This window comes from Xenopus tropicalis, chromosome 3 (assembly GCF_000004195.4).
Source record: "Xenopus tropicalis strain Nigerian chromosome 3, UCB_Xtro_10.0, whole genome shotgun sequence".
Taxonomy (NCBI): domain Eukaryota; kingdom Metazoa; phylum Chordata; class Amphibia; order Anura; family Pipidae; genus Xenopus; species Xenopus tropicalis.
Genome location: NC_030679.2, coordinates 39659215 through 39672301, shown reverse-complemented (window position 1 = coordinate 39672301; position 13087 = coordinate 39659215). Strand labels below are relative to the sequence as shown.

The following is a 13087-nucleotide window of genomic DNA, read 5'->3' as shown; positions in this document are numbered from 1 at the left end:
GGGAAGATGATATTTCTCCTACACATGTAGCATATAAAACAAGAACACAACCAAGAACCCTATGGGGCTCTCCATATACTTTGGCCCCCAGCAGCTACTGTGTCTGCCTCCTGTGACTTTTGAATTGGGTTTGGAAATAACTGTATTAGGACAGGACGAGACATTAGGGTACATTAATCAGTATCAGAGATGAAAAAAACTAAAAGACTAAAAAAACAAAAGATGCTCATAATGGCTGAGGAACATTTATGAAGGCTTCAAGTGGGAAAATGTACTCCTCAAGTTTGTCACTGTCCATGTACAGTTGACCACATAATGATTGTTCGAACAAAGTTGGAATCATCAGTTCTCGTGTTCCCAGAGGTTGTGCTCATTGTTCTATTCCCCACCCAGAATGTTAAAAAACTGAGCATGCATAGCAGACACTATACTGCATTTTACTTAAGTATTGGCTTTTGCCCAGTATAAAGAAAAACAATTGGCAAACAGACCTAAAAGTATAGCATCTAATCTACAGTTTTGCTTGTTCACTCTGTGTTCTTCTTCTATACCTCTGCAGCACATTAAAAGCATTAGCTATGTTCATCCATTAATACCCATTTGAATGAAAGCTCATTAACAACTTGCTAATGGCTTTTGCACTTTAGAGGACACGTCCCATAACCGTGGGGGTAGGAATTGATTTTTCTAGCAAATGCTACCGTGGATAAACACAGCATTTAAACCATAGTATTTACTGCAGGAAGAGGCAGTCAGGAATACAAAACAGTTCCGTGTGGCCCCTACTCACAAACTGAAAATGTAAAATGGTTAATATGTGGTATAATTCTTTGTGCATTATTCATCTCAAAAGTACTGGTCTTCTTGTCGTGCACTATTTTATATTTCATGCAAAGCTGTTTGGGCAGATAGAAGCGCTGAGCTGTTTTCTCTGCTTCTGAACTTGCTAGCGTGAAATTAGAAGTCTTGCAGCGTAACACAGGTTTTCCAGCAACACCCATTAGCTAAAATCATAAGCAGGAAACAAGCCAGTAGACCAGACAGTGCCTCTCTGATTTAACCTATTCACTGTAGTGGAGACCTGGAGCTCTTGCGTGCCAGCAAATATTCTCAGAAAAACCCACTGAAATGTGGTGCTTAAAGTGTGTCAGAGATAAAAAACAAACAAACATGCTATCTGTAATACTTTTTATCATCCCAGTTTTATACTTATGTACATTTGGTTTTTTAAAGGAAACCTGCTACTAAAATACAAAATATAATACAATATAAATACAAGACATACACGTTGACCAATCATAAGTAGGCAAGCACCATAAAACTGCTTCAGCAGTCAAGATGGGGTGTAACACCAGACATGATCAACAATTTGGCTTTTGGGGTGCCCAGAATTATAAATGCCTCACTGGAGGGCCTGAGTAATCAGATGCTTTAATATGGCTGCTACAAAGGTAACTCTACTATACCATGACATTTTTACATAAGTGAGAATAGTTTCTCTCCTTTATTACTGAACTCTTCTATAATTTATAGGGAATAGGTGCTTAGAAAGTGAAAAGTGGTCTCTTTATTAAACAAGGCACATGGTTTCAAATGTATTTTTATCTAGTAGGGGTGATCTAGGCTATTCTGCTGCCTGAGGTGGGATACAGGCATTGATGGCGTTATTGTGCTAAAATGTCTCCAAATACATTTAAGTCAGTGGGTGGTTTCTCTGCCAAATGTATTGGAGTCAGTAAGTCTTTTTTCTCAAGTTTTAGAAATTATTATTAGAAATGTTTTGAAATCAGTGGGTATTTTTTTTTCTCACTTCAAGTGCATTGAAGTCAGTGCATAGCATTTCTCAACATTCGCACATCCCCTGAAAGCCTCCTAAACTCACCACTGACACAGTTCTTCTACAGGGATTGTGCTTTCCTTGCACAATTAAGGTTTAATCACACTAAGGGGGAATATTTATTAGCACTGGAGACAAACATCAACAGTGATGTTGCCCCTTGCAACCAATCAGCAATTATATTTGAGCAGTTACCTACAATTTAAAATAAAGCAAAGATCTAATTAGTTGCTATTGGCATTGATGTTTGTCTCCAGTGTTAATAAATACACCCCTATCCATTATGCTGTGTCCTATTATCACCAGCTGTGCCACTCTATCATTTATTATTTTTTTTGAATTGTATAAGGTTATAGAATTACCATGTTGTGATAAATGACATAGTATTATGTTAATATCTAAGATTTTGCAAAGGTACCTGTGCTGGTGAGCTGGACAAGGCCTCTGCCTTCTCGATGACTGCAGGATTGCTGGAACTAATAAGAATAGGGCTGCTTATTTCAGGAGTTTGACGGCCTGTTGGAGAATGAACCATTTTGTTGAATCTGTTCAAGGCATTTGTGATCAGAAACTGACGTGGGCCTTTCCTCCGACCCTCTTGCATCGTATGGTTTGGTGCCACTTCTGTACCTTTAACCTTTGAAGGCACTTTTATCAGTGGATAGAGGGCATTATTGTGGTTGCTTCTATTTTTCTTTGACTCCAACAGTTGCTTGGCTGTTTGGTTTGGCTGTTAAAAAAGCACATACGCTATAATATGTATTCTGATTTATTTATTCATGCATTAATGATAACTAGTCCAAAAACAGCAAAAAAAACCCAATAGTGTTGTTGACATGCAAATCAAACCCCTAGTAGGGGTACTGTAAATTCTGTACGCAGGTTTTCCTGCCAAAGTTTTGACTATACCCAGCCACACATACATATAGTTTGCTCCACAGGGGGAACATTCTTAAAATTTGCTGAAGCCAGAAAAAAAAAGCAGCAAGAATAACAGTCATAGATGAGCAAACTTGACTGAAGCATGCTGCATACACAGCTACGACCTTTTCCCACTGAAATGATTGGTGTAGTGTATGAGGCACATACATCAGTAACAGCTTCTTCATCTTTGGCTTCATTCAAAATATCAAGTAAAGATGTTTGTGCCAGAGGTGACCCTGCTGCACGATTACATGTAATATAAAAGCTAATGTCTGTCACTATTTGGGCAGTGGAGACTTTTAGAATATTCCCAGTAGAAGAAGTGGACAAGTCACTTTTCTGAGTGACTCTTTTATAATTACTCATGTCTATCTGGAACCCCTTGCGATGCCATGAAGACATGTTGAAAACAAGCAGACTTAGAAATGAGTGTATAGGAGCATGTGTATAAGGTGTCCTCTGTTTGAAGTCTAGCTAAAGGGGTTGTTCATCTTTAAATTAATTTCTAGTATGATATAAAAAGTGCTATTCTAAGATAATTTGTAACTGGTCTTTATTTTTTATCATTTAGCTTTTTGTTCAGCAGCTCTCTGGTTTGGAATTTTGGCAGCTATCTGGTTGCTAGGGTCCAATTCAACCTGGTAGTGGTTTAAAAGAAAGACTGTTATATGAACAGAGGATGACTTACATAGAATAATAAGGATTACATAGTAGCAATAATAATAAAACTGTAGCCGCGCAGAGCAATAGTTTTTTTGGCTACTGGGGTCAGTGACCCCCACACCTTCTGTTGATATCACCATCCATAGTCTGCCTATCTGCCTGACATCATAGGTGTAAAGGATGGGTTTTATACTTATGGGCTTTAAAAATACCCAGAATCTCCTGGCTGGTTTGGAGAGGGGTAGTATGGGGCTAGACACAGGTTGGGAAATTCCTGACCTGGCACAGGGCCCCATCATTTACTACAATGTAGCACTGGGGGTTCTGAGTTTGATTTCAATAAGCGCTCTTCCTATCTTTTCTTGAGTTTATATGATTTCCTATATTAATGCACTCAGGCTTCCTTCCACAGCCTATAAATAGGAAGAAATGTATTTATGTGTGTTTGAGCTCAAGTGGTAGGCAACATTTTCTGTGCATGCTACATTTTGTTGTGTGTGCTGTACCTCTGTGTGTGTAGGGACTGTTAGACTGTAAGCTCATCTCATAATGATTACACATTCTTTGTAAATTGCTATGGTCCATATACTGCTATATAAAGGATAATAATGTTACTTACAAAATTATCAATGCAGATTTTTTTCATGCTTAGAAAAATAACTACACCTTTAAAACAATATCTTTCTCCTACGCTATTCTACAGAATATTAAGCAACAGAAAAAGGAAGACAAAGATTATTTTTCTTCACACCAAAGAGAAAATACATTGCTGTTATTTGTGCCAGTGACAGAGAGAAAGGGAAGACATGTTTATAACGATGAAAAATATTAGATTGTAGAGCAAAGTATATATTACAATATATATTTTACAGCATTACAGCAGACAGCTGGTGCTTCAGCAGTCAGGCTCTTCAGGTTAATGACCTATTTTATATTTTGGCACAAAAATGAATAGTTTCTTTTATAGTATCAGCAGTGGTTATTATAAAAATAACACATTTACTTTAAAAGAATTTCTGCGTTTTTGCCTTTACATTTGTTTTTTTGTAAAAACTGAAAGTTTAAACAATGTAAATGAAAAAAAAAAAACAGGTACAGCATACAAATTGGCCTGAAAGAACAAACAACAGCTTGCAACATACTAACACATCTAATTGCTTGGTAAGGTCACCAAATAAGTGGATAATTGTCCCTTTTGACCACCCATACTAAGGGCAGTACAGGACTGCATAATTAGGCTATTTTTTTTTTTTTAAATATGCCCAGTCTTTGGGCAGATATTGGTCAGGCAGACGGTTTGCCAACTTCTGCATGGGTTAATAAACTACCAGCTTAGTATGGAAAGACCAATTTTTCAGCTAATGTTGGCACAGTCATACAGTGTGGGGGCCTTCTGTTCGCCTTGTACGAATAGGTCATTGGCTATGTGGCGGGGGGGAGAGATAACTTAGGGGGCTGGGTCAGCCTTTGTGCAGAGAATGGCAGGAAAAGTTGGGCATGGGCAAAAAACATAGGTGTCGAAGGAGACTTTGTTACCAAAACTGATCAAGAAAACTATTTACCATAATGTTTGTTATCAATATAAACTTTAGGGCTGACAATCTAAAAATTAGGGTTAAAAATCTAGAGGAAACGTATTCTTGGAATTACTTTAAACCTGGAATTCTGTATAATATAATAATATAAGGCCAACATAAATAACAGGCAAAATGGGGCTTGTTGATGGTTGATGCTCAATATTCCATAGAATAGCGTAGCAGAAAGATATAGTTTTAAAGGTGTAGTTATTTTTCTAAGCATGAAAAAAATCTGCATAGATAATTTTGTAAGTAATATTATAGCAGTATATGGACCATAGCAATTTACAAAGAATGTGTAATCATTATGAGATGAGCTTACAGTCTAACAGTCCCTACACACACAGAGGTACAGCACACACAACAAAATGTATGTATGTATATGTATGTATGTATGTATGTATATCTTTATTTATAAAGCGCTACTTATGTACGCGATGCTGTACAGTAGAATACATTAATACAAACAGGTTGTTAATAAGATAATAGATAAATACAAAGTATAATAATAAATACAGATAAATACAGCAGCAATAAGTTAAGAGTCGAGGACACAAGAGGAAGGAGGTCCCTGCCCCGTAGAGCTTACAATCTATATGGGAGGGTAACTAACAGACACCAATAGGCAAATATAAGTGCTGTAGGACACAGTGGGTAACACTACAATATAAGTGCCAGTTCCCAGATCAGTTGCTGGGCGAGTGCTCCAAAAGGTAGTCTTTAACCGTAGTTTTAAAAAGACTGGGGGAGGATTCTCTCCGGAGGAAATCAGGGAGGGCATTCCAAATGTAAGGGGCAGCAAGGCAGAAAGGTTTAAGGCGGGAAACTGCAGTAGTAGTGGGGGGCTCAACCAAACGATTGCTCTGTGAGGAACAAAGGAGTCGGCCGGGAACATACGGAGACACAAGGGACGAGATGTAGTGAGGAGCAGAGGAATGGAGGGCTTTGAAGGTTAGGAGAAGAAGTTTGTAAGATATTCTTTGTTTGATAGGAAGCCACGATAAGGGCCTGAACTCTCCTGGATGAGAGGAGGAGAATTCTGGCAGCAGTATTTAATATAGACTGTAGGGGGGAAAGATGGGAGTTAGGGAGGCCGGTTAATAGCAGGTTGCAGTGGTCCAGTCGTGACAGGATGAGAGCATGCATGAGCAGCCTAGCTGTTGCTGTAGAAAGAAAGGGGCGGATTTTGGCAATATTGCGTAAGAAAAAGTGACAGGTTTTGATAGTGGTGTTAATGTGGTTAGAAAAGGAGAGACTGGAGAGAAAAGGAGAGACTGGAGAAAATGTAGCATGCACAGAAAATGTTGCCTACCACTTGGTCCCAAACACACACAAATACATTTCTATTGGAGTAGAAATAAAAAAAGAAATATAACAAAATAAAATAGAATAATGAAAGTAATGCTTGGGCATATTGCATCCCTATGGGCTGGGGGGATGAGACAGGATACAGCAAAGAATAATTGGGTACAGACTCATGGTTCTATGTGGCATACTGCCCTTGGTACCAGTAGGGGTATAGATTAACACATCTTTGAAAGTAATATTTTCACCCTAACAACATTGGTGTTTTCTTCAGGTTACTGGTTTTAACAAATCAAGCTTTATTCTCAATGAAGTTTCATACCTCTACAAACATGAGTGGAAAAATGCCCACTTGATCTCCAAGCTTGCCTTCTGCCCAGTTTTCATCCACGCGTCGGATCACACTGATAACATCATCCTATGAAACAAAACGGCAAGTGTTATGAAAATGCTGTACATGTATACTGTATTTAGCTAGTCACACATATAAAGATAATCTCATTAAGGAAATGTGCTCAGTTTGGACCGAATCAGTCTGATACAATTGTTTGTCCCCTTTAGACATCTTTGTGAGCCCCTATCAGATATCAATCACTCTAGGCAACATTTTGCCCTATATATAGGCTACACTCCTGACCGAACCATCAGTCAATATTGGCCCATGTACAGTTCTTTTGTTGTACAACGTATATAAGGGGGTTGACTATTGTGTGACCTAGTATAAACTACAAATAAGTGCTGCTGATTTTGCTCCTTCTCTAAATGTTGCTAACAAATATATCATTACATAAATGATGAAAAAATTAAAGGAAAGTTAAATGTTTCATTTTAATATTTCATGAAAGGTGAATTATTGATGGTTTAGTCATGACCTGTTACTGTACATGTTCTTTTGCCTGAGGAAGTACATTTACCCTGCAGCAATGGAGAGGTAATCAAAGAGAAGAGTGATGTCTTGTATATAAATGTTGGAGAGGATTAGCATCAAAAAGAACAATTACCAGTCTGTTGCCAAAGCTTTAGCAGTGCAGTAAATACATTTTTAAGTGAAAGTTCAAGTTGTAAAAGTCACATACACATAACAATTAAATGTTTTTTTTATCGTTCTAGAGCTTAAAATATATAAGAGTTTAGAGTCTACATTACAAACATGGGTGCTAAAGTGCACATGTGCAGTTTCCAATAGCAACCAATCAACAGTTTGTCTTAACCATTCTATTACAAGTTGGAAAATGAGAGCAAAAACCTGAGTTACTAATGGTAACTTCACTTATCAGTTTTAGCACATATGTTCATAACTAAGTTTTACAGTTTTTCAGAAATCCAGGGAAAAAAAGGCACTTTTTACATCCTATAAGAGGGCTTTAAAGGAGAAGGAAAGGCTAAGTCACCTGGGGGTGCCAAAATGTTAGGCACCCCCAAGTGACTTAAATCGCTTACCTGTAGCGCAGCTCTTCCTCCTTCCACCTTCGCTTTGGGAAGGACTAAGGACAGGTGCATGCGCAGTAGAGTGAAAAGCCGACTTCTCTGTTAAAGTTCCACTTTTCACTCTACTGCACATGCGCACGCGAGCGATACAGGAAGAAGGAAGCGCTACAGGTACCCCGGGCTGGTGCTGTTATCTCCGAACAGGGGCACCAGCCCGGGGCACCCCCAAGTAACTTTGCCTTTCCTTCTCCTTTAACGTGTGCTACTCATGGCATGGAGATGGTGGTAATTCCCTTCCTATCACGAAATATTATGTAGAGCACCTTGGCTGTGATGGATTCCTCTTATACAACTATCCCTTGCTTTGAACCCTTGGCTTAAACCATCACTATTTATACGAAAATAAGTACATAAAAATGGAGTGGATGGTTTCCCTTACTAAGTGCTTATTTTATTGGCAGCTATGGAATGGTCACTGACTACACCCTACCCACATGTGCACAGATATTCTCTTAACAGCATGAAAAGTGGCACCATACACCATACTTGGCACCATACAGCAGACCCCACTGCCTGTCAGGGCCTCCTTTCCTAGGGCTCCCCATAGTTGCAGGGTCTGCTGTACAGTAGTTATGCCACTAACTAAATCAAGCAATCCTTAAAGCACAATGGGCCAGATTCAGTTCAGTGAGAAAAAATTATCTCATGGTTTTTCATGTAAAAGCTCATGGATGAGATTTAATTTAAGGAGAAAAATGTTTCTCCAAATTCAGCTCCAGTTTTTTCCCCATAGATTCAATAGTGTTTTCACACGATAAACATTAAGGTACATTTTTCTGATTTGAATTACATCACACATTGAATCTTGTCTGTGATTAACCTTCTTCTCACTGAATAGAATCTGATTAAGTATTTAGTAACCAGTAATAATGTTCCACTCTGATGGAACAAATAAGTGAGCTTCCTTTGCAATGATTAGCACGACTTTAAAAGAAACATAGGGGCACATTTATCAAAGAAAAATTCATATTTCTTCTAATTTATAGAACCTTGCTTATTTACCTCTAAAATTTTGTTAATTTCCATGACTTTTTCGTGCTTTGCGTCAATTTGTGCGTCAAAATTGTATTTGTTGTAACGACTACGAAAGTTTCGGATTCATTCAAGGTTCGTTTTTTTGTCATTCATACTTTAAAATAGACGAAATTCGGACTTTGATAAATCTGCCCCATATTGTGTGAAAAGTGTGCCAGCGCATTATACTCCTTTAATATAGAAGGATTGTGCAAAAAAAATGTTTTGGGTTGAAAAATCCTACCAAACTATACTAGTCCCATCCACCTGTTTTACTTCCTGCTGCCTCCTTTTCCAGGCTGTGCAGGAGGTTCAGCAGCTAGGCTGACCTGATATGGAGCTGAAGCCTGTCTTTGTTCATGTGACTGCAGGGCTGTGATTGGCTATTCCCCTCCAGCTCTGCTTCTGGCAGGGACTATTGGAACACGCCCACCCTTCATTTGAAACAGGAACGGGGTCATAGCAAATCAATAGGGGTTCTAATAAAGGGGCCGTTTTTAAAGATAATATACATTTTTAGCCCAGAATGAAAAAAGCACCATATATTATTCTTTATTTCCTACAAGACTGGAGGTGTTTTTTAGTTATACCATGTCTGCTTCAAAATAATCCCATACGACTGACATACCTTTTGAAATTTCAGGCAATCCTTGCTTTCCCTGTTCTTTTCTTTCACATCAAAATTGTACATAGCCTTGCAAAGTGCAGGCGCCTGCTGTAGAAACTTCCCCGAGGTCTCAGGAAATATTCTGCTGCCCCTGTTGGCTTGTCCATTGTTCCAGTTCTCATCCAGTTGTCTGTGTAGAACAATTATATCTCCTTTATTCAAGGTCAGATCTCTGGGTGAATTACCCCTGTAGGTTGTGAGGGCTTTAAAAAAAGATTGCTGTAAAGTAAAAATAGTCTTATTAAAATATGATATTTTTCATCACATGCATTGTATATATTGTCATAATAAAAGGATATATGTACTTTACATATGAACATTATTTGAAAAAAGGCATATAGTCACAATGCATGAGTGATAGTCAAACGTGTATTTAAAATGTATTGCTAGGACACAAGGGATAAGGGAATTCATTAAAGAAAATGTGACCCTCCAAACAAAGTAATAAAAAAAATTGCTCATCTATGGGGCACATTAACTAATCCACGAATCAGAATGGGAAAAATTCGGATTGGAAACGAACATTTTGCAACTTTTTCGTATTTTTTGCGTTTTTTTCGTCGCCGTTACGACTTTTTCGTAAAATTGACGCGACTTTTTCGTAGCCGTTACAACTTGTGCGAATTGTAGCGACTTTTTCATAGCTGTTACGATTTGCTCATATATTGTCGCGACTTTTTCATACTGAGCGCTCGTAAACGGCGGGCAAACCTTTCAGACTTTGCATGATTTTGGAAGCCTCCCATAGGACTCAATGGCACTCTGCAGCTCCAACCCGGCCCAAGGAAAGTCTCCCATAGGGCTCAATGGCACTCTGCAGCTCCAACCTGGCCCAAGGAAAGTCTCCCATAGGGCTCAATGGCACTCTGCAGCTCCAACCTGGCCCAAGGAAAGTCTCCCATAGGACTCAATGGCACTCTGCAGCTCCAACCCGGCCCAAGGAAAGTCTCCCATAGGGCTCAATGGCACTCTGCAGCTCCAACCTGGCCCAAGGAAAGTCTCCCATAGGGCTCAATGGCACTCTGCAGCTCCAACCCGGCCCAAGGAAAGTCTCCCATAGGGCTCAATGGCACTCTGCAGCTCCAACCTGGCCCAAGGAAAGTCTCCCATAGGACTCAATGGCACTCTGCAGCTCCAACCCGGCCCAAGGAAAGTCTCCCATAGGGCTCAATGGCACTCTGCAGCTCCAACCTGGCCCAAGGAAAGTCTCCCATAGGGCTCAATGGCACTCTGCAGCTCCAACCTGGCCCAAGGAAAGTCTCCCATAGGGCTCAATGGCACTCTGCAGCTCCGACCTGGCCCAAGAAAAGTCTCCCATAGGGCTCAATGGCACTCTGCAGCTCCGACCTGGCCCAAGGAAAGTCTCCCATAGGGCTCAATGGCACTCTGCAGCTCCGACCTGGCCCAAGGAAAGTCTCCCATAGGGCTCAATGGCACTCTGCAGCTCTGACCTGGCCCAAGGAAAGTCTCCCATAGGACTCAATGGCACTCTGCAGCTCCAACCTGGCCCAAGGAAAGCCTCCCATAGGGCTCAATGGCACTCTGCAGCTCCAACCCGGCCCAAGGAAAGTCTCCCATAGGGCTCAATGGCACTCTGCAGCCCCAACCTGGCCCAAGGAAAGTCTCCCATAGGGCTCAATGGCACTCTGCAGCTCCAACCCGGCCCAAGGAAAGTCTCCCATAGGGCTCAATGGCACTCTGCAGCTCCAACCTGGCCCAAGGAAAGTCTCCCATAGGGCTCAATGGCACTCTGCAGCTCCAACCTGGCCCAAGGAAAGTCTCCCATAGGGCTCAATGGCACTCTGCAGCTCCAACCTGGCCCAAGGAAAGTCTCCCATAGGGCTCAATGGCACTCTGCAGCTCCAACCCGGCCCAAGGAAAGTCTCCCATAGGGCTCAATGGCACTCTGCAGCTCCAACCTGGCCCAAGGAAAGTCTCCCATAGGGCTCAATGGCACTCTGCAGCTCCAACCCGGCCCAAGGAAAACCTCCCATAGGGCTCAATGGCACTCTGCAGCTCCAACCCGGCCCAAGGAAAGTCTCCCATAGGGCTCAATGGCACTCTGCAGCTCCAACCTGGCCAAAGGAAAGTCTCCCATAGGGCTCAATGGCACTCTGCAGCTCCAACCTGGCCCAAGGAAAGTCTCCCATAGGACTCAATGGCACTCTGCAGCTCCAACCCGGCCCAAGGAAAGTCACGATACTGAAGCTTGAATGAATCCGAAACTTTCGTACTCTGCGCGACGGCTACGAAAAAGTTGTGACAATTCGCGCAAGTTCTAACACTACAAAAAAGTCGCGACAATTTACGAAAAAGTCGTAACGGCTACGAAAAAGTCGCAACAATTTACGAAAAAATTGCAAAATACCGATCATTACGAAAAAAAACGCGTAAATGTGCCCCTAAGCATTTGTGCTGGTTGCATTTTTGTTTTCTAGTCTTCAAGATATTAGCAGTTTTTACACTTTTATTTTTAACAACAATGCTGTCTACTGTTTATTTAGGCAGACTGGATACAGTTAATAGAAGAAATGAGAATTTTGTAAAAAGAGACATCTTATGTTTCTTTGTGGTCAGTTCTAAGGAGAGCTAACATCACAAGACTTTGCTTTTCTTTTCCAGTCGGCCTAAATGAACAGCGGATGGCGCTGTGGTTTCCAATTCATATTAGTGCTGTAAAAGTGATTATCTTAAAAACTATAAAAAAATCATTCATGTAAATTGTAAATAGGTTTACATTTTCTTTCATGCAAAACATGAAAAGTACAGCACAGCGAGATTTGTGCAAGCATTTACTGCTATTGTTCACCTTCAGTGGGTGGACAGTTTTCTAGGTGCCAACACATGAATTAGCCAGACACTTGCAATTATAACAATAACAATCCATAAATGTGTTATTCTAATTTATGAATTAAAATATAATGTTCAGTGTCATAACTTGTTACTGAAACTCAGAGCAAAATCAATTTATGACCCTTCCCCCCCTACACTTAGGGAATAATATGTTTATTATGAAACCCCATTGGGCCTCCTATACATTCTATGGTCCACAGCAGTTGTAGAGATCTGCTTTATTTAGGGATGCACCGAATCCACTTTTTCGGATCCAGTCAAACCCCTGAATCCTTCGTAAAGGATTTGGTCAAATACCAAACCAATCCGAATTAGGTCTCGGAGGGGTTAAATGGTGCCATGCGGGCATCGCACAATGAAAAATTTTCAACTTCCGTGTTTATGTGACAAAAAAATCACGTGATTTTTAGGATTTGGATTTGGTTCGCCCGGGAGCGTGGATTCGGCCGAAAAAGGCTGAATCCCGAACTGAATCCTGGATTCAGTGCATCCCTAGCTTCATCTATAGTTACACCAAGACTATGATAAAAAGTTATTGCCAAGCAATAGGGTTGCTACATGTTCGGTTTTTGCCCACACAGCTCAGATTTCGGAAAAGCTGTCTGGGTGAAAACTGTCCCCAGCCAATCACTGCATTGTGATGTTATTGACCTCCCATGTCACCTGCCTCCCCCAAATGGTGGCAACCCAATCAATACTGAAGAGGTGAACCTACACAACAACTTGCAAAGCCTTTGGTAATGGTGTAGCTCAGGGATC

The 13087-nt window shown here is 40.6% G+C and overlaps 1 protein-coding gene across 2 annotated transcripts in view; it reads right to left on the bottom strand.

Annotated features, from left to right (window-relative positions):
- Positions 1–13087, bottom strand: part of sh3rf2 (SH3 domain containing ring finger 2) — a 71038-nt gene that overhangs the window by 21130 nt on the left and 36821 nt on the right. For both annotated transcript variants that reach the window (XM_031898815.1, XM_002935265.4), the window contains exons 3-5: positions 9437–9694; positions 6629–6724; positions 2256–2567 (exon numbers count right to left, since the gene is read on the bottom strand). In XM_031898815.1, coding sequence (XP_031754675.1) covers positions 2256–2567; positions 6629–6724; positions 9437–9694 — 666 coding nt within the window. The remainder of the gene's footprint in view (positions 1–2255; positions 2568–6628; positions 6725–9436; positions 9695–13087) is intronic.